This window comes from Rutilus rutilus, assembly GCF_951802725.1.
Source record: "Rutilus rutilus genome assembly, chromosome: 1".
Taxonomy (NCBI): Eukaryota; Metazoa; Chordata; class Actinopteri; order Cypriniformes; family Leuciscidae; genus Rutilus; species Rutilus rutilus.
The window spans coordinates 28,551,239-28,576,240 of record NC_140209.1 but is presented as its reverse complement, the minus strand read 5'-3'; the positions used below and the strand labels follow the sequence as shown (position 1 = coordinate 28,576,240).

At 35.7% G+C, this 25,002-nt stretch overlaps 2 protein-coding genes across 5 annotated transcripts in view; both read left to right on the top strand.

Moving 5' to 3' along the window:
- LOC311277667 (uncharacterized protein) overlaps nucleotides 1-25,002 on the top strand; it is a 164,367-nt gene that overhangs the window by 15,066 nt on the left and 124,299 nt on the right. The window contains exons 7-19 of one of the 4 annotated variants that reach the window (XM_084388037.1): nucleotides 613-687; nucleotides 1,270-1,383; nucleotides 1,598-1,660; nucleotides 3,560-3,637; nucleotides 3,969-4,049; nucleotides 4,920-5,024; nucleotides 5,230-5,307; nucleotides 10,178-10,246; nucleotides 10,413-10,508; nucleotides 10,722-10,820; nucleotides 11,639-11,657; nucleotides 11,768-11,804; nucleotides 11,908-12,987. In XM_084388037.1, coding sequence (XP_084244163.1) covers nucleotides 613-687; nucleotides 1,270-1,383; nucleotides 1,598-1,660; nucleotides 3,560-3,637; nucleotides 3,969-4,049; nucleotides 4,920-5,024; nucleotides 5,230-5,307; nucleotides 10,178-10,246; nucleotides 10,413-10,508; nucleotides 10,722-10,820; nucleotides 11,639-11,657; nucleotides 11,768-11,804; nucleotides 11,908-11,979 — 986 coding nt within the window. In that variant the 3' untranslated portion in view covers nucleotides 11,980-12,987. Of the gene's footprint in view, nucleotides 1-612; nucleotides 688-1,269; nucleotides 1,384-1,597; nucleotides 1,661-3,559; nucleotides 3,638-3,968; nucleotides 4,050-4,919; nucleotides 5,025-5,229; nucleotides 5,308-10,177; nucleotides 10,247-10,412; nucleotides 10,509-10,721; nucleotides 10,825-11,638; nucleotides 11,658-11,767; nucleotides 11,805-11,907; nucleotides 12,988-25,002 lie in introns of those variants that run through there. The other 3 variants (XM_084388038.1, XM_084388039.1, XM_084388036.1) reach the window with 3 other exon arrangements.
- On the top strand, nucleotides 13,264-18,954 carry LOC311303617 (MIF4G domain-containing protein B-like). The gene is made up of 5 exons (XM_084430179.1): nucleotides 13,264-13,427; nucleotides 13,511-13,620; nucleotides 13,748-13,903; nucleotides 15,459-15,551; nucleotides 17,631-18,954. Exons 1-5 carry the CDS (start codon nucleotides 13,337-13,339, stop codon nucleotides 17,856-17,858), a joined length of 678 nt encoding a protein of 225 aa, XP_084286305.1. The 5' UTR covers nucleotides 13,264-13,336; the 3' UTR covers nucleotides 17,859-18,954.

Below are 25,002 nucleotides of genomic sequence, written 5' to 3'. Positions count from 1 at the left end.
AATTCAGTGAAAAAAGGCTTTGTAAGTATAAAACTAAACAGTCAATATTCACTTGGCCTTTCTGCTCACCCAGACCTGCGTCTGTGCACCAACACAATGAAGTGCTACCAAACAAGCACACTTCCAAATTCCAGACAAAAGATTGGGCCTCCCTTCAGGTGCCTGCTTAAAAACCCTATACCTACCCGACCACCTCACTGGCTACAACTGCTTAAAGGATTAGTTCACCTCAAAGTTGAAAATTGTGTCATCATTTACTCACCCTCAAGTTGTTTCAAACCTGTATGAATTTCTTTCTTCTGCTGAACACAAAGAAAGATATTTTGAAGAATGTCTGTAACTTGGGTCCCATTGACTTCCATAGTATTTTTTTTTTCCTACTATGGAAGTCAATGGGACCCAAGTTACAGACATTCTTCAAAATATCTTTCTTTGTGTTCAGCAGAAGAAAGAAATTCATACAGGTTAAAAACAACTTGAGGGTGAATAAATGATGACACAATTTTCAACTTTGAGGTGAACTAATCCTTTAAATGTACATGCAATGGAACAGATATGCAATAATATTATATGATGACCTGATTTGATGTGTTCAACTCTTTCTGTCTACAGGCAACATTAAACCATGGATCAGGTTTTTCAGAATATCAAGTGAATTGACTGTTTTCACAGTCGTTGCTTATTCAGGTGAGTAAATCCTAATGTTTCACATCAGTGGTCATGCTCATTATTCTGACATTAAAAGTGCTCTGTGAAATATTACCTGTTTTGCTTTAACTTCATTAGACTTGGCCAGAATTCAGCCATTAAATCTCACCCCTCCCTCTCTTTTCTAAAACCCCATCATCCAAACCTGAATACTCAAAATGATTAAAAGACAGACAGTGTCTTGTGTCCCAGGATTACTTTATTTTTTTGCTGTTTACAAAGACACGTGTGATTTCTCAGAACATCTATTACAGTGAAATCTGTCAGATAGTAGAAACATTTAAATGTGGAATGTTTGAAATATTGTTCATTACAAAATAGTAAAATTACAACTTTTTATAGTTTATACTTAAGTCTGTATTGTAGCCTTTTCTAAAATTTAATGATGTACATGAGGTGACCTTCACTTTTCACTTGGTACAGATTACGTCAGTATGGCCTCATTTAAATCAGTTTATTTGACAAACACTGTTCAGTTCACCACATCTTTAGATATGTTCTGTTCTTGCTCAGGACATCATTTATCTTGAGTGACATTTTAAATTTGATCTGTTCCTCTAGTTCTTTTTACATATGGCTGGAGAAAGAGTGCACATGATACAGAAAGTGACCGTCGTGTAGGTTCTGGACTGTGCTTTGGACTTGTTGTGCTGTTCTGTATCACCCTGAGTTTAGGTAAGAGTTCCTGCATGATTTGATTCCTTACTTTGTTAAAGCGACAGGCTAAGTATATAAGCACAGATTTATTAGGTTAATAAGTTTATTGCCAATGGTTTTGTTCATATACATATATATTTTATTGTACAATTACCAATAATGAAAATCAAATACATAAAAGCAAAGTTTTCCACTTTTTAGGCCTAACTGTGTGTTAATGTTTGTTTTTTAGTTGACTTTAGGCTATCCAGTCAAGAGCGGCCAAGAGGGGCTTCCTTATTCATGCAAACTCTAGGTGAACACATTCTTATTGTTTTATCCCAAAATGAGTTATTAGAGTTGCAAAACACTATTAGCTCTAGAAAAAACTTTGCTCTCAATACATTTTACATAGTTAAAAATATAGTTTAATATAGACTGTGTGTTACTGAGTGTTGATAAATAACGAAACCGTAACGCAAGAAAAAAATAATCCAGAATTTAAAATCTGTATGATTCCTGACCCTCTACTACTCAAACAACATACATGAGCTCAGTTTCAAATTATTGACATAAATGTAGGCAAGCATTGCTATCGTGATAATTTCCAAGCAGTAAGTTTCATTTAACTGTGTAATGTTAAATTAATATGTCAAGTCAAGTCAAGTATATTTGTATAGCGCTTTTCACAATACAGATTGTATCAAAGCAGCTTCACAGTATTAAATTAAAATAATACAACAAGGTTTGTTTCTAGTGGAATTTATTGATTGATAAAATCAAATTAGATATCCCCAGAATATCCCCAACTGAGCAAGCCAAAGGCAACAGTGGCAAGGAACCGAAAAACTCCATCAAGTGACCTAATGGTGTCCTAAAACTCCATCAGGTGACCCAATGGAGAAAAACAAAACCTTGGGAGAACCCAGGCTCAGTCGGGGGCCAGTTCTCCTCTGGCGTTTATTAACTAGAGGCCGGATTGTAATTTGAACTGTAAGATTAAAAATATTATATGAATGCCTGGCTGAAGAGATGCGACTTTAATCTAGTTTTAAACTGGGAGAGCGAGTCTGAGCAACGAACACTATCAGGAAGGCTATTCCAGAGTTTTGGAGCTAAATGTGAAAATGCTCTCCCTCCTTTGGTTGATCTGGATATCCTAGGTATGACCAAAAGCCTTGAATTTAGTGATCTTAAAGAGCGCGATGGATTATAGGGCGATAGAAGATTGGTTAAATAGACTGGAGCTAAGCCGTTTAGGACTTTACAAGTCAGTAGCAATACCTTGTAATTAATACGGAACTTTATAGGTAACCAGTGTAGAGATGATAGAATTGGTGTTATATGATCATATTTTCTTGATCTAGTAAGAACTCTAGCGGCGGCATTTCGGACTAACTGTAGCTTGTTTATTGAGGATGCAGGACAACCGGCTAATAAAGCATTACAGTAATCTAGTCTCGAGGTCATGAATGCATGAATATGTCATTTATCTCTCCACATTGTTTTAATCAAAAAGGTTTTTGAACAGTATGCATTAAAAGCCAGGAGGCCTTTCTGTGTGGAGTTTGCATGTTATCCCAGATCCTCCGGTTTCCCCGACAATCCAAAGACATGCAGGATAAGTGAATTGGAGACTAATCTGTCTGTAGGTCGTAGGTGTGAAGGAGTGTGTGTGTGTGTGTGTGTGTGTGTGTATTCGCTCTGTTATGGACTGGCCATCAATTCATCCTCCCTATGGCACGAGATGGTGATGGCTCCAGTATTACTACAACGCTGCAAAGGACCAGAATTATACTGGACAAATAGTTGTCCGTCACATCATATACTGTCATTTAGTGATACGAACTGTGTGTCATCTCAAGGTTTTTCCACTGGAGCGGCTCCTGACAGAGTTTGACCGAAACATTCAGTTATAAAAGCATTCAAATCTGCTGTAGGTTAAGATTTGACAGATGAACTGTGATGAGAGTTTCAGGTGTCATGAGAATAGAAAAAGCACTTGCCATCATGTGACTGAGCCAAACATTAAGTCTCACAGACATTTAGCCTGATCAATCATCAGACCTCAGTGTTCCTCACTGCTGTACAACTGAGATAGTCAATGCCACTGTGATCGGGAAAGCTTTCGCAAAAGAAAGTTTAAACATTACAAAATAGTTGGAATCCTATAATTCATTCTTTCATTCATGTTTACTTTTCTTTCTCTTTTTAGTTTTTTGGGGGGTGATTCTTTCCTTGTCTTTGTATCAAATGCTCCAGTTGATGATCTCATTTGGATTTCCCTCTCTAGGTAATACCTGCATACTGATTCCTTCATAATTAATTACAATGATATACAACATGTAGTTTTAAATTCCACCTGTTTTTCTGTGTAAAAATCCAGTTGATTGTAATTCAGCCAATTTCAGCTTGACATAGAACAGCTTGTAGAAGGACGTGCTGACATGAGTGTGAAAACTGAATTAAGTCATTAAGAGCTCCGTAAGAAAACCACTAGACCTTTATTTCAGTGATTTAACATTTATGTTTAAGATCTTCTGAGCAATCCTATGTATTTTAGCTACGTATTACTGACTTTTCTTTTTTAATGGGAAAATAATAGACGTATTCTCTTATTTTAGGAATTTTCTTTACGGCATTTGTTCCACCACTACTGTTGTCCTTCGTGATAGTTTTGCCTCGTCTCCAAGCAAAATTCAAATGTAAGTACATGTTGAAACACATTCATTCTTATCATTGTTGTATAGATGTGGAAAGAGTAAATCCCATAATTATATTCCTGTTTTTGTGAATTTGTGATTTTGATACTGTATGAATAGAAATGCACTGCTTATATAAAAATATATGCTTAATTTATGTGCTAAATCATGATTTAAAGTCAACATGAAAGAGGAGTTGCTATTGACACTACTGTATTGTGACATATTTTATCTAAAAAAAAACAATTGAGGGTCTTGATTTTATCCATTGGTTGTTGATATTGTGAAAAGTGAGCGGTGTGTAACTGAATGGAGGCATATCTGATAGTGAGTGCTGAATGATTGTATACGTCATAGAAGTCAAGTGAATCCTGTCATGAGAAGATGAAGTTATTGTAACGCTTAGTTCCACAGAAGATGAAGATGATCAAACAATAACATAAGATTTAATATAATACTTAGAATAAACAGCCAACATATGAAACAGCGTGCTAACACAAACAATACCAGACAACTGAAGAGTGAACAAGGAGGAACTTACATACATGGTGATGATGACAAAATAACAAACAGCTGTGATGATTAGTGTTAGTTTCCATGGTAACTGATGAGTGGCAGCAAATGAGAACAAGGAACATGTGACGAATGAAAACTAGCAGAACACAACACTGACAGTTACGACATTTTTTATTTTTTAGTTACAATTACAAGGTAAAAAAAAACCACAAAGAAACACACAGATGAATTGTTAATTCATACAGAACATAAATATAGTGTCAAATTTGATTCCATGCCGACTCTTCTCAGATTTGTATCAGATTTATGTGACCTGTAAAAGTTTATGAATTCAAAAGATCATCTTTTCATTCACAGTTCTCCACCAAAGATGGATAACATCATTATGGATGATAACAACACTGCTCCTAGATATCTTCCTTGTGATTTATATTCATCTAACCATATTGGAAAGGGAGAAAGGTATGCTACTTTATTTTTAGTAATTTTCAATTTTCATCTAGAAAAATAAACACTTTCTAATATTTGTAAGTAGATTTGTTGTGGTAAGTCACAAATTTGTCTGCTTTTATGCAAGGATAAATATATTTTGTAAGGTTTACATTTATAATACACTAATTGTTTTGTAAGAGATGTGCTGATCAGAAGTGCTTTATTAAATCAACAGAGTACTTGGGATGGACCTGCGTCATTGTATTTATTGAAGTTCTGAAGATAATATTCGTGTATGAAAACAGCATGACAGGTATTATACATCACTGACATACAGTGCCCTTTATTACCCCACACTGTAATTATAAAACAACATAAAAATATGGCGCTAAGAAGTAGAAATTACATTACTGTGATGTTTATGTCTTATATATGCAAATTAATGCAATAAAAATGTATGTAAAATGTATAAATCATTATTCATATTATTATAAGAAAAAATTCATAAGTTATATAAAGCAGATATACCCTTTAGACTATGCGCTTGGTAAACTGCACATTGTTTTTAATTTCTTAATGATCACTTTATTGGTAATGATGTGTGAGACTGAACTGTGATGTCTGAAACTATTCAGATTCCTTCTTTTTTACATTTTGTTGTTGCAGCCTTGTGCTAAATTGTGCTATTTTTTTCCCACAATCTACACTCCATATACCATAATGAAAAAGCAAGAACATATTTGTGATTTAATTTTGAAAATGTATTAATAAGAAAAACTGAAATATCACATTGACACACAGGGTCAGATTTACTAACCGCTTACGCCAGCACAAAACCCTCTAGTCAATTTACTGGTATGTGTGCCATTATTTAATGCCACAAAGTTAGCGCTTGACATGCTGTGTTAGTTACTGTACAGAGAGCGTGTGAAAGAAGGGAGAGAATTTTCTCCACTCTTGTTCATTTATTTGGAATGCCAGAGGAAGATGTTTTCCGAACGTATCGTTTGCCAAGCCATATAATTATTAATTAACTGAGATACAGAAACCAGCCATCTCTACAACATTCACTGATCTGAGCTTTATGGGAAAGTGGCTGTACAGAAGCCTCTCCTCAGTGAATAACACATGCTTGAAATTTGTAAAAATTACACCAAAAGGACTCTTAAGGTGATGATACACTGTAAAATGTAATTAGTTGACCTTACTTAAAAAAAGTATGCAAACTCGTTGCCTCAAAAAAATTAAGCAAAGTAAGCTTAAGATTAGTGAGTTAGAAAAGCTTGTTTATTTTAAGTGTGCAGTACTAAATCAAGTAGTACCACTAGCATTGGTTTTGTTATGTTCATGTAACTTAATAGCCATTATTAGTGTTAACTTAGTTTTTTCATTTTGTGTGGATTGCTTGATATAAATTTAACCCCACTTAGAATTACTAAATACCTACAACTTAACACTTTTAGTTCTGCTCACTCATTTTTCAAGTTCACTTAAATTAAAGAAACCAATTTCTGAGTTAGGTTTATTTTATTAATTATAGCAGCACTGTCCTTGTACAGAATAATATTTATAATTTCTTAAAAGTTTCCATTATACAAAAAAAAAATTTTTTTTTGTTTAATTTAGTTTTTAGACACGAGAATCATTCAAGAATCAGCCTGTGAATCTCAACAATGGTGACAATTATAAAGCATGTTGCAGTGCATTCTGGGTGCAACCAATCAAAACTCATTCATGGCTCCCATCATGCATTGCTGCATGAATAAATAATGAGCTTATGATCAGAGGTGATCTGTTATTGTTGAGATTCATATGCTAATTCTTGATGTCTGTGTGTGCCTACATTAAAAAAATAAATTGAAGGTTTTTTTTATTATTTATTTGATTGTTTGGATTTCATTGAAATGGTTAAAAATATTATGCTGTACCAGGACAGTACTGCTATAATTAATAAAGTAAACCTAACTCAGAAATTGGGCTCTATATGAGTTCAGTGAATCAGGTCTAATGATTGTGAGAAAAGGATTATGTTAAAACACAGCCATCACCATCAGATCACCTTTTCTATTTGTTCATCTGGCTGTTACAATTCAGGTACAGCAGCCAAACTAAATGTTAAATTAGCGATATAAGGGTCAAAAGCCCAACTAAAACAAACACTAATCACCACAATGGTGGCTTAAAATTACGGTTTTCACCTTCAGCCAATAGTAGCTATTGAAGGGCGAGTCTTGGCGTGGCCATATATCGACGTCTAGCGTAGAGAGGACTGATCTGCGCATGCCCACAGGTCATGAACTTACTTTTTCTAAGTGAATCCAGCTCAAGTAGACTGAGCTGGTAAGATTTTTCAACCTCAAAGTACAAGTAACTTACTAAAAGTGAGTGTTAATAGCAGGTTGAAAAAAATGATTAAGGTCAATTTACTATTTTTAATTAAATACCATGTTTGCATTTACAGTGTACACATGGCAACTTTTGGAGCAATGTTGCTGGGCAATCTTGCCGAGCAATTGTTGCTAGGGCACTTTCTTATTGGAAATGGGCAATAAATTTCTATCTGGATAATTTAGATAGGTCGTGGGCCCTGTGTCTCATTTGGTTGCCCGTTGACGGCAACATTGCCCAGCAACATTGCTCAAAAAGTTGCCCTGTGTATCATCACCTTTAGACTGTGAGAAACAAGATTCAGTGTCTGATGAACCTCAATTCCAAGAGTCATCTCAGGAATAAACAGGACCCTGTTCATCATGTGCACAACACCATCCCAACGCCGAGGTTTCGTCATTTCATTTCATCATGCAGTGAAGTTGTTTATACTGTAATCGACAGGGACTAGAGAACTGGTTAGGGCAGAAGGAAAGCAAAAAAAAAAAAAAAAAAATTCCTAGTAAAAACCTGATCCAGAGAACTCAGGACCTTAGACTGGGCCATATGTTCAGTTTCTAATGACAAGCTTTACAGAAATCCATGTGTACAAAGCTTATCTTATCTTATCATATTCCAAAAGACCCGAGGCTGTAATCACTCACTGCCAAATACTAATACTAAAATACTAATGCCAGTGTGACACTTAAGTTTTTGGGTTATTTTTAATACATTTGCTAAATAATTACACATTTCATTATGGCGCATTGAATGTAAAAAAATAATTTAAAAAAAACTGACGTGAAAAAAACGTAAAACAGTTTAGCATATAAGGCTGCAAATATATTCTATTATGGAAAAACTATTTAAAAGAGAGAAAAATCTATAATTAGGGAGAATCAATCAATAATGAATAATTTACTGCCATTGTGTATTCTGATTATGAGTGTTTTAACATTTAAATGTACTTACAAGTGCTTAATTTTTGGAATCTGAAAACATTATTCATACTGAATAATCAGCAACTGCCCAACACTGGGTACAATATTCTCTCCCTTTACTAGACTGACTGATTGATTGATTGATTGATTGATTGATTGATTGATTGATTGATTGATTGATTGATTGATTGATTGATTGATTGATTGATTGATTCACTGTAAAAAATTAATCATGAGTCTTGTAATTTTCATTAAAAAAATTGAGGTGATCATTAAAAATATTATGTGTATTTTATTAAAGGGATAGTTCACTTTGAAATTAAATTTTGGTATGTTTTAGCTTACCTCAAGGGCATCCAAGATGTAGGTGTCTTTGTTTCCGCAGTAGTTTCAATTTTGATATTTTTAGGTCAAACCGTTCTTGTCTGTCAGTCATATAATGCAGGTCTGTGGTCACTGTCTCAAAGAGCATGCACAAAGTCCAAATTAAAACAATTCCCCATCGTCCAAATTAAACAATTCCCCATCGTAAGTACACATTGATGGCCTGAGACACGAAACGAGCGGTTTGTGTGAGAAAACAAACAGTATTTATATCATTTTTACCTTTTGTACACAGGGACATCCAAGTGATCTGATCTGACGTGTACGCAGACTGGTGCATAGATATATACACTAGATGTCGCCTTGGCTACGGCATTCGTTCAATGAACTGCCGTCGCCAAGGCGACATCTATGTGCATTATATGACTGACAGACAAGAACGGTTTGACCTAAAAAAATCAAAATTGAAACTACTGCGGAAAAAAAGACACCTACATCTTGGATGCCCTTGAGGTAAGCTAAAACATACCAAAATTTAATTTCAAAGTGAACTATCCCTTTAAGAAAATTGTGGTTCAGTGTTTATTAGAAAATATTGAGAACATTTAACTAATAACACCAAGAGATGCATTTTCCTATTTTTTTAAAGGAAACGTACACAATTTTAAGGCTTGAATTGAGGAACTGATAAACCTCATAAAATTAAGGAAAAGGGGCTACCTATTTATTTTAAGAGAATTAGCTAATCTATGCGGTTTTATTTAGAGACACCATTGTTTGTTCCCAGCATGCTTTGCACATGGCTGAAAATGGAGAGTAAATCTTGAAATTAAGTGTTATTTCATGTGTTTTTGAGTAAAGGGAAACATCCGTTAATGTTTAATGTTCAGGTATGTTTGACATTTGAAAGAGTTTCTATTATGTTAAAGTTTTGATCGTTACCATTGTGCAGAAGAGTAGGGCTTATGGTTAGGTTGTGAATAACTGCATTTTTTTAAATATTCTGTAGCATATTGTTATATACATGTAGCAATAACTCTGCTAATGATAGTGCAGTAGCAAGTTTGATTCTGTGCTGTCCTATCAGCATACAGTCTTTTTATAAAACAATATATCTCAAAGTTAAATATAAACGGGTCATATCCATTTACTTGACTTCACACAATTTTGAGAATAAAAAATACTTCAAATAAAAAAGCACATTTCACTAAAAAATTGTAATTCATTATGTCATAGACTAAATAAATTAGGGCATTTTACATGATTTATTCAGGTAGATTCCATGAAAGAAGTCAAGCTTTAACTACTCAAAAATATTATGTGTAATATTGTTACCATAATTTTTTTAAGTAAATAGCAGTAACATTTTTTACAGTGTTGATTGATTGATTGATTGATTGATTTGTAGGCCATTCAGTAAATTAGTCAATAAAAACATGTTATTGTCTGTGTTTTGTTATTACTAGAATAGATATTATGATCCCAGGATAAATCCATATTCTCTTCACATCCTTTTGGCTTTTGAATCAGATTTCAGTTTTGTTTTAACAGCGGCAGAACGTTCAGAAGCGCAGAGACGACAACAACAGACTGAGACAAACCAACAAGGATCAAATACCGGTACATGTAATTACTCACTGCTGAATCTTAATAATAATCTTAATAAATAGTCTTAATTAGCATAAATACAATAAAGTTGATGATGATTTAATTGATGCAACTATTTGATTGTTTGATGTTTGTTTTGTTTTGTGTGTGTGTGTGTGTGTGTGTGTGTGTGTGTTAGTGCCTCTCTGTAATGAAATCATGTACATGTTTGGAGCAGTTGGTCTTGTTTTGCTGAACTCTGTTACACTGGCAGCAGAACTGATCCTGAAAGCACGTAAGTATATATCTAAAATATTATATCATATTATAGAAATCTTTTAACATCAGTTTTATATAATTACACACACAATAAAAAACATGCTGAAAAAGAACCGAACACAGCAGGGTTACATTATACAACTACTAAAATATGCTTTACTGTTTTGCTTCCAAATGTCCCGTGTATCTTCCTTTCTCTTCAATGTTATTCTATCATTTTAATTCTTAGGAAACGGTGAGCGCGTCTTGAAGGATCTGAGAGGCATTGTCTTCCCCTCCGAATGTGTTTTTGCCTTGTATTGGCTCATTTTACTTCTGCATGCTTACTGTAAGTATCTTTTTAATTTTTTAATTATCATTAGGGGTTCATGTGCGTAGCACTGAAACTAATTTGCAATTGCTAAAATTTCTAAAGATCAGCATTCTCCCCTAAACGTGATCAGGCAGAAACTTTAAAACTTTAAGGGATGGGAGTTCTCACAGCATCTACAGCGTCACCCGATCGGTCTAATAGTGGCGTTATAGCTATCAAATGTAGCCTACGTAATGGCTCATAACTCCAAACTGTTCGCTGCAGAATCGAGTGCATTATATCCTTGACTTAAGACAAACAAAACACACTAATTATGCATATAGCGCGGGAACTGAAGATCGGATTTAGTTTAATTTTGCGGAGACGCATTTATGTGGCCAAGTGTAAATGGAACCGTTTTAACAAATCGGATAGCTTTCCAGTCAGTAAAAAAGTGGTGTAAATAGGCCTTTGTGAGTTAAGAATTATTATTTTTTTTAATAATCTAAAGAAACCTTTTCCACTATAAAAAACCTTCAATGGAAAGATTCCATGGATGTTTGAGGTTCTTCACTAAAACTTCAATAACTGTAAATAACCTGTATTTTTAAGAGTGTTTCCTAATATGACAGTGAACGGGGCTGGTGGGTCACTGGTTTATTTGACAATATCTATAATGCTGATTTGTAACAGATGCAAACAGTTATTGAAATGAAGGATGTTCAATGCTGGTAAAATGAGACAAATATTAAACTACTCCTTACAGAGACTGATACAGAGACTGTGATTCTGATTTTTCCTTAATTATTAACATTTTAAACAACTTTCTCTCTCTAATGTCTCCTGTCACACAGGGAAGGTTGTTACAAATAAGTAAGTTCAGATTTGTATTCAATACAGCTCTCATGGGCCTATGTATGTATATACAGTACATTCAACTGTGTATATCAGTGTTATATCTGTAATTGTCTTTTCTAATACAGATTTACACACAATCTAAGACACAGCCGTCAACTCAGGGTAATACAATAATTATGAGTGATATAAACTGATCTGCAAGGTTTGTCATCCTCACAGTTCAGATGTGTAGTTGCCAAATAACAATGTCTTGTTTTGATCACAGAACACACCAGCAGAGACTCATGAAATGGAGAATCTGTCAGCGCCTGATTCTGCTGTTTCACAGACACAGTGATTGAGACACGGACTCTTCCACATTTCTCCTGCACTCTGATGCTCTCTCCATCTGGAAAAACCATGAAGACTTCAGAATGTGTTGCATTCTGTTGCAAATTGCTTGGATCATTTTATATTGGTTGTTGAATCATTTCAAAAGTTAATCATGGCAGTATTAAGCTTCTTATAAACAAAGTTTTTTTTCATAAACAGTCAGATTTCAGTACAGCGCTTTTGTAAATGTGTTGTGCTCTAAAAAATGTGAATATTCATATTTGAGTATTTAGTGAGGGAGTTGAATATGTTTTGTAAATGTTTATGTGGCTATTGCGTCAGAATTAGGCATCAGCTTTTATGCACAGACTGTTTTCACTTTTAATGACTCAAAGATATAATTTTTCAACTCAAAATGGATCTGCTTATGTTTGTGTTTGTCTTTATTTTGATAATGTCTCAGGGTACTGTATAGCCATACACTGAAGGTGCAGAATTGGCTGTGTCAAATTGAAATCTGTGCAAATATATTTGTGTAATGTTTACAAACCAGTTTGTAAAAACAAATCCTTTTGTAAAGTGTCTGAATTTAGTCTGTGTGTGCATGCTGTCAGATAATAGTAAATGTTCAGAGAACGCTTTCTACGAATTCAATCCTCTGTAGGTTGATCATTTTCATTTCCATCAAACGATGTGGCATCCTTTCGTTCATAACACATTACCCAGTCCATATTAGTATAGATATCCAGCATGATATTTTTCCCCATTGAGATCTGATGTGTTTTCAAAGTGTTCCTTTATTTTTTTTGAGCAGTGTATATATTGAATGTAAACAAAGTTAAATTGTATGTGATAAATTACCCAAAATCCTAGGTCACTATGGTTTTAAACCCATAACTAGAATTAAATAAACATTATCTACTGATAATCAATTCCCCCCCACATTTGGGGCATTTTTCTCACTTTCTGTGACTTTTTTATTTTTGTGCATTTGCTAATAAACTTTGATAATGTGGTTATATAAATGAGTAAATCTTTATTCAACGAGCATATTGTTCACCAGCTTAAAAAAAAGTGATCTTGGGTCTTTATATAATATTTTGAGCCTTATTTTTACACTTTGGTTATGATTTTAGGCAAGTTTTTTGAGATGTTGCAGACAGGAGAGGTTGACTATATAAGTGTTGCTGATAGTTTTCTATAACATGATTGTTTCTGGTCTTTTATTGTAGCTCAACTTCAACTTCTTTCTCAATTGCGGTTTCAGACTAATTGTGCATTGCTTCAGATATTTGCTATGGCAGTAAACCGGATCTCGTGTGCCCGAAGGTCAGTTATTGATTGACTGATCAATTGATTGACTCTCTTTCCATCCTATTAGAATGGAGAAAATGGAGAACTCGTCTAAAGAAGATTACAAGATCCAGTCGTTTGATTTGGAGAATCAGAAACTCCTCAAAACGGCTTTGAAAGGTCATTATGTTTGATATGCAGCATGACCTGTTTTACGGTTCGGCTCAAATGTTGTTGAATAAAAGGCCTTTTTTACTTGTCAGACCCAGGTTCAGTTGACCTGGAGAAAGTGTCCAGTGTAATAGTGGATCAGTCTCTGAAGGACCAGATCTTCAGCAGGGAGGCGGGACGCATCTGTTACACCATTGTGCAGGTAAACAAATGCAATGCATGTAAACTTTAATACAGTATGATTATCAGTTGTTGCATTGTCTTCAAGTAAACCTTTAGCTTGTAGTTTGTTAGGACTGACTTGTAAGCAGTTGACTCGCTCGATTCAGGCCGAGGCCAAACAGAGCAACGGGAGCGTGTTTCGGCGCAACCTGTTGAACCGCCTGCAGCAGGAGTTTAAAGCCAGGGAAGAGACGCGGAAGAGATCCACTCAGGAGTGGGTTTGCCTCGTGTCCTTCATCTGCAACATCTTCGACTACCTCAAGGTGAACAGTTGCCTTTGGTTTTAATGCTGGAATTCACAGAGTAAGAATTAGGAAGGTAACTATTATTTAAAGCAACACCAAGTAGCTTTTGCTCTCGGGGTCCCCCTACAGTTGGGAAACAGTATTGTCTTCGACTGCGGTCGTAAAATCTGTCATGGTAACACCAGGGGATACAGGTGCATTTATTGACAAGCTGATATCCCCGAACTCTGCAGAAGGAGTTCTCATGTCTTGGGCCGACTGCCTGCGTTGCGTGTGAAATGTCTTCATCCCAGGTACAGTGGCATATGTTTCAGCATGTCATATGAATATAATTTCATGGGTTTTATTTTTTTCAAACTCCAAAAGATCGCGTAGCTCACGTTTACAAGCCAGCGTCATTATAGTAGCCTATTGGCTACTGTTTTACAGAATGCTAATTCAATTCAATGTTTATGTGGTAGGTAATAGCCATATATCGTCAATATTATCAAGCTACCATATAGAGTTCTCAACGGGCCTGAAAATAACAACCCGACCCGACCCGGCCCGTGGCTTTTAAAGCCCGGACCCGATGTAACCCGACACATCAACATGAATTATCTGCCCGAACCCGGCCCGCGGCCCGATGCCGCGTGGGATTTTTTTTTTCTCATACACGTATTATCATGACCAGCAGACGGAAATTCAAATCAACCTTTAATGTTCACGCCTTTTAACAATACAAACAACTGAAACAATAAACTTTAAATATATAAATAGGCTGTAGTAGTGACGGTGAATTCACCTGAGTCAAGTTTACTTTTCACCAACTCCATCTTCTTCTCCAGGCTAAAGGCGTGCACGCAGCGGCGTCAGGTCTGCCCCCGCCCCTCTCCGTGATGCGCTTGCACGCAGCAGCCAGACTTTCTTTACGGTGAACAGCAGCGATGATTAATAAATGTTTTTTTTTTTTTCACTGACTGGAAAAGATTAAGCCCGAGGTCCGACCCGACCCGAGTCATTTGATTATATTTTCGACCCAAACCCGCGGGTCCCGTCGGGTTTGTCAGGCCGACGCGACCCGTTGAGAACTCTACTACCATAGATAAATCTGCAAAGTTGAAAAATCGATTTGCATTATAGCCTGAGGCAAGACACTTTCACCAGAAAAATAAATAAACAAACATGACTATCAGCCTGTAGTCATTAGGCTACTTAGCCTAAAAGATAATTTTGTCCGTCTAATCATGTATTATTTACTTGCAAGAATGTAGCTTGTAGAATGTGGCCTCTCACGTCCAAATTTGAGGAAGTGGTGGGGGAAGTGACGTATGCTGTAAAACAGTCGAATTTTGTAGTTCTTTTTGTGCTCGGGTTACTACCCGAACCCCGAAGTTACACAGTGCCAGTAAAAGCGATACAGACCCCGTCAGGCTATGGCAGACGTGTCATTCAACCTATTGTAAGTCGATGTACCATCACAAGGATCTTGGAAATATATTATGAAGGTTGAAAAGCTACATAGTGTTGCTTTAAAGAAATGCATGTATAAGTTCAAATGAATATGTTTTTTACTTTATTCTGTGGACTGCAGGTGAACAACATGCCCATGATGGCCCTGGTTCCTCCCGTCTATGACTGTTTGTTCAGGCTGGCTCAATCTGACGCCCTGAAGAATGAGGAGGAGGTGAATCTTGGAACATTTTTACTAGAGTTTGACTGAAATGGATCAGCTAAATAAGTGAATAGTGATGCACTGACTTTCGGAAACCCAAGATATTCGAATGAAATTGCAAAAAAAAAAAAGTTTTAAAATAGTTTTGGAGAGTCATAATCATCAATAGTGACGCTTTATTTGCTTTTCTCCGATGACACGTTTTGACCGTTTCAGTGTCTATTTCATGAACACAACGTGGATAAGCTGTGACAGATGAACAGGTCAGCAGTGTGGACACACTTTACCGTGGCAAACAAATAATGCCAACGCAACCGTTTGTAAAATTTGTTCAGCTCAAATAGTCAAACCAAAATTCATTCAGACACCTTCAACATTTCTCACATTATCACAGTTTATTCGCTATAGTTAGGTAATAAAATATGACAACTCAGAGTTATCAAATCAGTTGATATTTCACTGGTTTTGTCCATCCTTCTGTTAGACTGTCTCACAGATGAATTATGTTGAGTATCTGTCAGCTGTTAAATTTACAGTAATTACACACTCAGATAATACCAATTTAGGTCAACAAATTACCAAGCAATGCTTCATTTTGTTCAGTCTGTGTGTAAAAAGGTCGCGTTAGCAATTAAAGAAAAAGCACTTCAGCAAAACATGGTCAGGTCAAAGTGACTGAATATTTGATCACAAATTTTTATAAATTGTACTGGTAGTCAGTAGTCACTGTATGAAGAATTTTTGGGTATAATATGTCACAGTTTACTTTATTTTGCTATCCTTACTTGACATAAATTAACTATAGTGTCCTGCAACCCAATAGAGCAAAAATATCAAAAATGATATCTGGTGTCTGAATAATGTTTGGTTTGACTGTATCAAGAGGTGGCTAGTTGCTGAAAACCGTTACTATGCCTGGTTTAATTTATCATTTACATTTAATCATTTAGCAGACGCTTTTATCCAAAGCGACATATCACTTGTAATATGTATATGAACATCATAGTTCAGTTACCTAAATTACCTAAATTCAATTGTCAAAACTTTTTGACTTTCACTATTCACAAATTAAATGTAACTACCGGTATTAGTTTTGTAAACAATTTATTTTGTGTAAGAATTTGTATGAATTTAAGCATATGCCATTAGATCAAAACATTTGTTTTTTAAGGCACATACATACAGTAAATTGTTTCTACTGTTGTGCTTGGCTCATATATTATTATATTACTTGATCAGTTTTACTGAAGTTTTACTACACCGTGTAACAATATATCGTAATACAAAAATATGTATCGTGGATAGTGACAATATGTATTGTGTATAGTTCACCCAAAATAAAAAATCCTGTGGGAATTTTTTTTTACGTTTACAGTGTCGAGTTTTGGTGTCGGTACTACATTAACCTACTATATATGATGTTGAATATAATGTATAATAATTGAAAATAGGGTAATATTTGTGGGTCCTGATAATGCCAAATGTCTGATGTTACCAGTAAAAATGTCCTTCATTACTAACCAGTGCAACTTTATTTCTGTCATACGTCTACAGAAGTTCTTATTTTAAATGTATCTGGTCAGTGACAGAGTGACCACATATTCGTCTAAAATAATTCTGTATTTTCAGCTTCAGAATCATGAATATTTTTATTCTGGTGTCAGTATTTTCCTGTGCATTGAGTTACCAGCACCAAGTCCAAGCCTATTCATTTCTGCCCTCAATGTAATACCAACTTTTCCATTTTAATCAACAATACATTTTTTGTTAACCTTTCGCCACATGTCTTGGAGTATCGCAATAATATCGTATTGTGAGTTCAGTATCATCATATGTATCGAATCGTGACATGAGGGTATTGTTACACCCGTATTATTTAATTGTTCAGATACCAGAAATATTTATCAGCTCTCCATAATTCATCTGTTGGTTTTACCAATATTTGATCTTACTTAAAGGTCTCTCTCTCTCTCTCTCTCTCTCTCTCTCTCTCTCTCTCTCTCTCTCTCTCTCTCTCTCTCTCTCTCTCTCTCTCTCTCTCTCTCTCTCTCTCTCTCTCTCTCTCTCTCTCTCTCTCTCTCTCTCTCTCAGGTGGACTGTCTGGTGTTGCAGCTGCATCGTATTGGAGATCAGCTGGAGAAGATGAACGCGCCGCTGATGGATGAGCTGTTCAATCTGCTGAGGGACGGGTTTCTCCTGCAGGAGGACCTGAGCTCCATGGGTCGCCTGCTCCTGCTGGAGATCCTGGAGTTTCGCGCGGGTGGCTGGACTCTCAGCGACACGGCACAGAAATACTACTACAGCGAAGTCACGGACTGACGCCTCCACCAGTCAGGACAGAGAAACACAAGAAGAAATAGCAGGAGTGGAGGTTTTATTTTTATAATGACCTTTGATGAAGGCTGGGTGATTCAGAAGGTTTGAGGATTGAAGACTGGTCTAAGTTAGAAGCAGTTGTGGGTTTCGGTGACGTTTTCACTTGGTTAGGGGAGTTTTGGTCTTTTGATGACCATTTTTAAAGTCAACATGAATTCAAAATTTATCTTATTTACTTTCTTAATACACATTCCTCCTTGAGTTAGTTATCCACATTATTACATTTTTACACACATTTTTGTTTAGTTGAATATCCTGCTTTTCTTGTAAATATCAAATTACTGAAATAAGATCTGATTTTTGTTTCACGTAGACTTTAAATCCTGATATGAAGGAGCCAGACAACACGACCTGTCTGCAAAATGTAGTTCATGTGTTAATGTTACAGATATATGTTAATGTACCAGCATTCCCTAGGGCAAACTATTAACGTGCAATAATGCAGTTCGTTCATGGTTAAGCAACACTCCTCCAACTAGTTATAGCCAAAGTGATTTTTTTCTTTTTTCTTTTTTTACAAATATGGCTCCTTTAGTGATCATCATCAGTCACAGATCTTCAAACATTTGTTTGATTACTGAGTTTGAAAGTGAATGGAGTTCAGCATTACAGTCATGATTTATTAATATTTTTTGTGTGTGTGTCAAAGAAAACACAAAGGGCTATAATCATAACATTAGAGGTGAAATTTTTCTTCATTGTAGATGGTTTTAACAGCAATATATTTAATTTTAGTTTTTTTGATTTTCTAACCAATTGTTACTAAATAATTATATTCATCTCAAGGAAAAGCTATTTTTATTGTATAGTGCAGGATTACTTTAAATAACTATATTTATGTTTTGAAATAGATCTTAATTTAAATCAGTGAAAAAACAACATTTATAATACACCAAAAACAGTTTATAATAGTCACAACATTTAAATACAATGTTTCCTTTAGGGATAATATTTTCATACTATGAAAAGAAGAATGGATGTATATCTGAAAAAAACTAAAGCGGGCGCTGGATGAAGGAATAAAGTGTTGCAGTAAGTTTCATTAATTTGTACAGTTACAATATTTTTTTCCCTATTTTGCATCATTTCTATATGATGAAGATCCACTGGATTGAAATGTTAACATGAAGTCAGGTGATATGCCAAAATATTATATTTGAAAGTATAAAATTAAGCTCCTGTTCAGCTTTTTTTGATATTTTGATATCTATATATATATATCATTTTTTTTGTACAATTTTACAAAAACGTGTATGAGATATTTTATTCATATTTTAATAACACTAATAAATGTAAAATTGTACATTTAAAATAATGGCAATAATAATTTGCGAAATCACCACCAGAGGGCATAAGTGGACAGATTCATTGCTCACAAAAAAAGAAATTGTAAAATAACTGACAAACAAGAACCATAAAATTATATCCTAATTTAAGTGCAAAAACCTTTACAGATTTTTCATTAAACGTTTAACAGAAAAACTTATTTTACAGGTATTTCCTGAATTATTACAAACAACTTCACTAAAGAAAATAACATAAAAAGTGTTTAATGACAGCAACAGAATATTAAACACTAACAGATCTCTCAAGATCTCAGCTTCTTCACTTATTACAATCCAGTTTGACTTTATTTCACACAAACATTCTATTTGAGAATTAACAGGTTTGATGTTTTATTGAACATAATAGTTTGATGTCACCATTATGGTGATCAGTGTTTACTTTAGTTGGGCTCCTCACCCTTGACGTTTTAACATTAGTTTTTCTAACGCTTTAACTGTTAATAGCAAACACTGCAAACTTTATTACTTGTGTTTAGTTACATTTGCTCATGCCTGAGTGCTGTTGCTAACTAACGGTTAACTGCAAGAGATTTGGATTTTACAGTGAAAGTGTTTGACCCTAATAGTTTAGGAAATACCTGTAAAAATAACAGTGTTTATCTGTAAAACTTTTAATGAACTTTTTTTTTTTTTTTTTTTGTGTATGCGAGTCGTTTGATATATAATTAAAGGTGCATTGTGTAACTTTTTTGGTTGAAAATGTAAAAAAAAATATATAATGAGCAATTGGATCATGAATCCATCTTCCAAACCATGATTTTTTTTATTTTTTTATTAACCACTATAGTGGCAAAAGTTACAAAGGCTGTGTTAGAAATACTAATTTTGAACAAGTAATTACAACCACTACAAAAGTATGTTCTATATAGTATGAATGTAATCTGGACATACTACATTCTCCATGTTGACATTATCACGTGGCCTTTGTAAGCCTGGAAGAACTCTTAAAGGGGTCATATAATGCCATTTTTGTACAAGCTAATATGATTCTTTAGGGTCTAAATGAAAAGTTTGTAATATACTTTAATTAAAAATTCTCATTAGTATTGTAAGAAAACACTAATTTTACCTGGTCAAAAACAGCTCTGTACCTGAAGCGGGCAAACCACCCTTTTCCGACTGAGGACCATGGCCTCGGATTTGGAGGTGCTGATTCTCATCCCAGCTGCTTCACACTCGGCTGCAAACCGTCCCAGTGCATGCTGAAGGTCCTGGTCTGATGGGGCCAGCACGACAACATCATCCGCAAAGAGCAGAGATGCAATCGTGTGGTCCCCAAACCTGACACCCTCCGGTCCCTGGCTGCGCCTAGAAATTCTGTCCATAAAAATTATGAATGGAACCGGCGACAAAGGGCAGCGCTGCCGGAGTCCAACATGCACCGGTAACAAGTCTGACTTACTGCCGGCAATGCGAACCAAGCTCCTGCTCCGGTTGTACAGGGACCGGATAGCCCTTAGCAAAGGACCCCGGACCCCTGACCCCGGACCCCATACTCCCGGAGCACCCTCCGCAAGACGCCACGAGGGACACAGTCGAATGCCTTCTCCAAATCCACAAAGCACATGTGGATTGGCTGGGCAAACTCCCATGAACCCTCCAGCACCCTGTCTATCCAAAATTTGGATAAAAAAAAAAGTAGTGTACGTAATCATGCAATCATAGACCCTCAATAAAATCCAATCACAATTGATAACAGAGATAAATACATACAGGTGTGAACAGTTACTGTGTGTTTGTGTCTCCGCCAACCACTTGTGATCGGATCACCTGATGTAGATGTTAATGTCAGATGTAAACGGCCTAAGTTTCCAGTGATTGGAAAACAATACATGTTAAGTGTCCCTCAGTCTCTCCACTGTCGGAATATTTTAATTGATCCCTGTAACTATATTGAGAATAGTCACACATGATTTGTTTTGTTTTTTAAATCCTCTGGTTTCTAAAATGTGATAGAAGTAAATTAGATTTTAAAAACTACATTCAATGCGTAGACATATCTTTAGTAATCATTTTGTAATATTCTCGGTTAAAATACATAACTGACTGTTTTTTTTAATGGTTTGAAATAGAGATACAGTATGACATGACTTTCATGTAGGCTGTCTTATAAGAGCAAGTACAGAGCTTTAAAATGTATGGTGCAATATGCAAATAACTCTCTTGAGTCTACAACATAACTGCTGAAAATGTTGATAATCTCAAACAAATACCAGAAGAACTGTTTCAGTCATATTCTTTACATTCAATACATTCCCATTTACCTCAGAAATGCCTTTGAACGACCCTTCGCCTCTATAGTAATGAAGACGTTTGAAGAAAACTTCCTTCCAAGTAAGTTTGGATCCTTTCCATTTGGCCTAAAGGGCAAGCAGATCTATGAAGAATGTTGTGCCCTTTGGCTTTATCGTCATGTGCTTTCACTTTAAATTTCTTTGTTTAATGTATGTATTCCTCTGGCAAGATTTCAAAATTAATAGTACTGAAAAATAACAATCCTCAAAGCCAAAGAGTTTAGACTTATTTAGAAAACAAAGCAAAAAAAAAAAAAAAAAAGTCAAAAACCTTGTCTGGAAAACTGTCTGTTTAGACTAAGCTCTCATCTCATCTCCTCTGCTTAAAGGCACAATATGAAGATTTTTGGAATGAAATCCCAAACCGAACAATGTTATATATTTAGTTGATTTATGCACTTACGTTATCCCAACGTTTAACTTAACAATATGCAATTTTAACCATGTGTAAAGGCACATGTCCCTTGATTTCCAATTTTATGCTACATTCATGCTGTGTCGTAATTACCGTAAATAAAAGATGACAACATGTGACACTGTACACGGACCTGTTATTATGAGAATGGTAAGGATCTTTAAAAACTAAAGGAGCCTCAAATATCCTGTCAGATACTCAATGAACTTAAGAATGTAATTTAAGTGCCTCAAAGCTCTTTCTCCTATAGTAGGGTTACTGGTGGAGCACTGACAATCTTTGCGGTTCCTGCTGGAACTTATGGGATCCTTTAAGCACTTTGTATTTAGTTCAGAGATTCTGGAGTCACCTTTTCATTACCATGAGACCTCAAAGTGCTTTGGGGGAAACTAGAGGAACTTGAATTCCATAAAAGGGTTATTGTAAGATCTTTTTAACATTTAGTTGGTTCCTGGAAGATCTCTTATGTTAAAGCCAGGAACCCAATGGTTCTGTGAGGCCACGATAAGATTTTTATTATCCTATTATTATTACATTTACATTTAATCATTTAGCAGACGCTTTTATCCAAAGCGACTTACAAACGAGGAGAGCAATAGAAGCAGTTAAATTAACAATAGGACAACAATATGTAAGTGGTGTGACCCTTCCCAGTTTAGTCTGACGCAGTAGAGCCTACGTTTATTTTTTTATTTTTTAAAACAGATATTAAGTAGAAGAGAAGAGGAAAGAAAGCGTTAGTATTAATGGATCCAGTGTTTATATTTAAGTTTGATTCAGTATACCTACTTACATTTATTTAGTATATTTTATTGATTCATTTAAACCTTAAAAACAACAATAATAATAAATAATAATAATAATATGAAGAAGAAGCAGGAGGAGAAAAGTTTTATTATTTCACGAAACTGCTGCTATTAAGTGCTGTCATCGCTTCAGTGATCCTCGCACACACACAGGTCATGTGAGTGATTCCTTCAGAGTGAACACGGTGAATCTGACTGCAGTAGATGTGAAAGATATGAATAAAAATTAAGTTAATTCGGCCAGCGTTCATACCTGTATTTATTTCCTGTTTTTGGTCGAAGTCCAGTAGTCGATTGTCGAGTTCTCCACTGTTGCTTAGCTACCTATCACGCGCGTGAACTCGACAATCGACTACTGTGGACTTCGACCGAAAACAGGATGTAAATACAGGTATGAGCGCTGGCCGAATTAACATCATTTTTATTAATATCTTTCACATCTACTGCAGTCAGATTCACCCGCGTTCACTCTGAAGGAATCACTCACATGACCTGTGCACTTGTAATGACACATCAAGGATGTTAAGAGGCTAAAAGCAGGTTTAAAACTTGCCCCATTGAAGTCAACAGAGTGCAAATTTTAAAAAGAGGATAACACGGTGTAGGCAACACCGATTTTTGTCGTTGTTCTCTGTACTGACAGCACTCCAAATTTACAAAAAAATGAGCTCAATGTTAAAATTGACCGGAGTTCTCCTTTAAGCTGTGTTAAGTACCTCACATGTCCCTTGTGAAGATTTTATTATTGATTGCATTTTATGTTGCAGCGAGTAAAGGTGTGGTCACATTTTTCAATTTCTTGAAATTACACAGGCAAAAAAGTCCATTGACCATTGTCAGCAGTGTAGCGACGTAATGTATGAAGCACAGCTCGCACAGGAGTCATTTTCAAGCAGCTTTCTGTTGGTCAAATCCAGCGAATTCCAGTGACCAACTTGGTCCCATAGTGAAGTTTTTGACCACACAAATTGCAGATCATGTGGATTCTTATTGAAATAACTGGAATTCACCAGTGAACATTCAGAGAACAACAGCTAATTTTACTGCACCTTAACTGTTAAAATGGAAAATGTTTTCTGCATGTTGTGACACAAGGAATACTGTTTCCGGGTCGAAGCCTCTACTTCTACTTCCTCTATCTTGTTTCTAGTAAGAATACTCAACAACCATTTAATAGATTGATAAAGTCACACATTTAAGCTTTTCAAAAGCCATAGTGTATATTACAGTCTCCAGTCTCACGTCATCCCAGACTTCAATATTTTACGATTCAAAAAAGCTGAATAACTAACCATCTGAGATTTCGGTATAGAGATAAAAGTTAGGATCATAATTTTCAGGAATATTACAACACAATGAGTGTATATTAGCACTGTTTGTTGTTTGTTTTTGGCAGCTGATAGAGCATTTGGATTTGGAAACAGTGACGTCAGACTTAAGACTGATCACAAATAACGTGTTTTTCAGGTTCGAAAACGCGAGGTCCACATCACTGCCCCATCAGACAGAATGAGCAGTGCGCTGCGTTTTTTATGCTGCTAGGCAACCACCGAAACAGCTGTCCTGTCAGTCAAGTAAACGTCAAATCAGCCTTTTATTAACTTTATTTACTTTCTGGTAGTTACGGTTCGTGAAGTCGTTAAGCTCCACCCCCGAGAGCACCACAAGTTTATCCTCCATCATCACACTCTCCGGGCGTTCAAGCAACTGTAGCTTTCATCCAAGCGGCAACCTCCCTGTCTCTCTCTTGAAACCAACACGGAAGTGAATTAAATGGCAATTCATCGACTGGCCGCTTGAGGCTGGCTGCAAAAGTGAGTCAAATCTGCATCTCCCCCGTGTTGAAATGCCCAACTTTACAGCAGAAAAAAACATGTTTACAGCCTGGAGCGCTTTGGTCTATACAGCTAATTTTGCCCTTCATGACAACTGTGAGGGGGGTGAATTTTTTTTATAACTCATCCGTTTAAATTCACGTAGTGTAACTGCGCAGCGCTTCTGTGTTGTACGTCACACGTAGGCTCACTATTGGCCGACGCTGGTCATGTGTGACGTACAACACAGAAGCGCTGCACTGTTTTACTACGTGAACTAACTCGAGGCCCAGAGAGAAGGAAATGAATAGTGGAATAAAGTCATTATTTTTGGTTTTCTTTGCGCACAAAAAGTATTCTCGTCGCTTGATAAACTTAAGATTGAGCCACTGATGTCACTTGGACTATATTA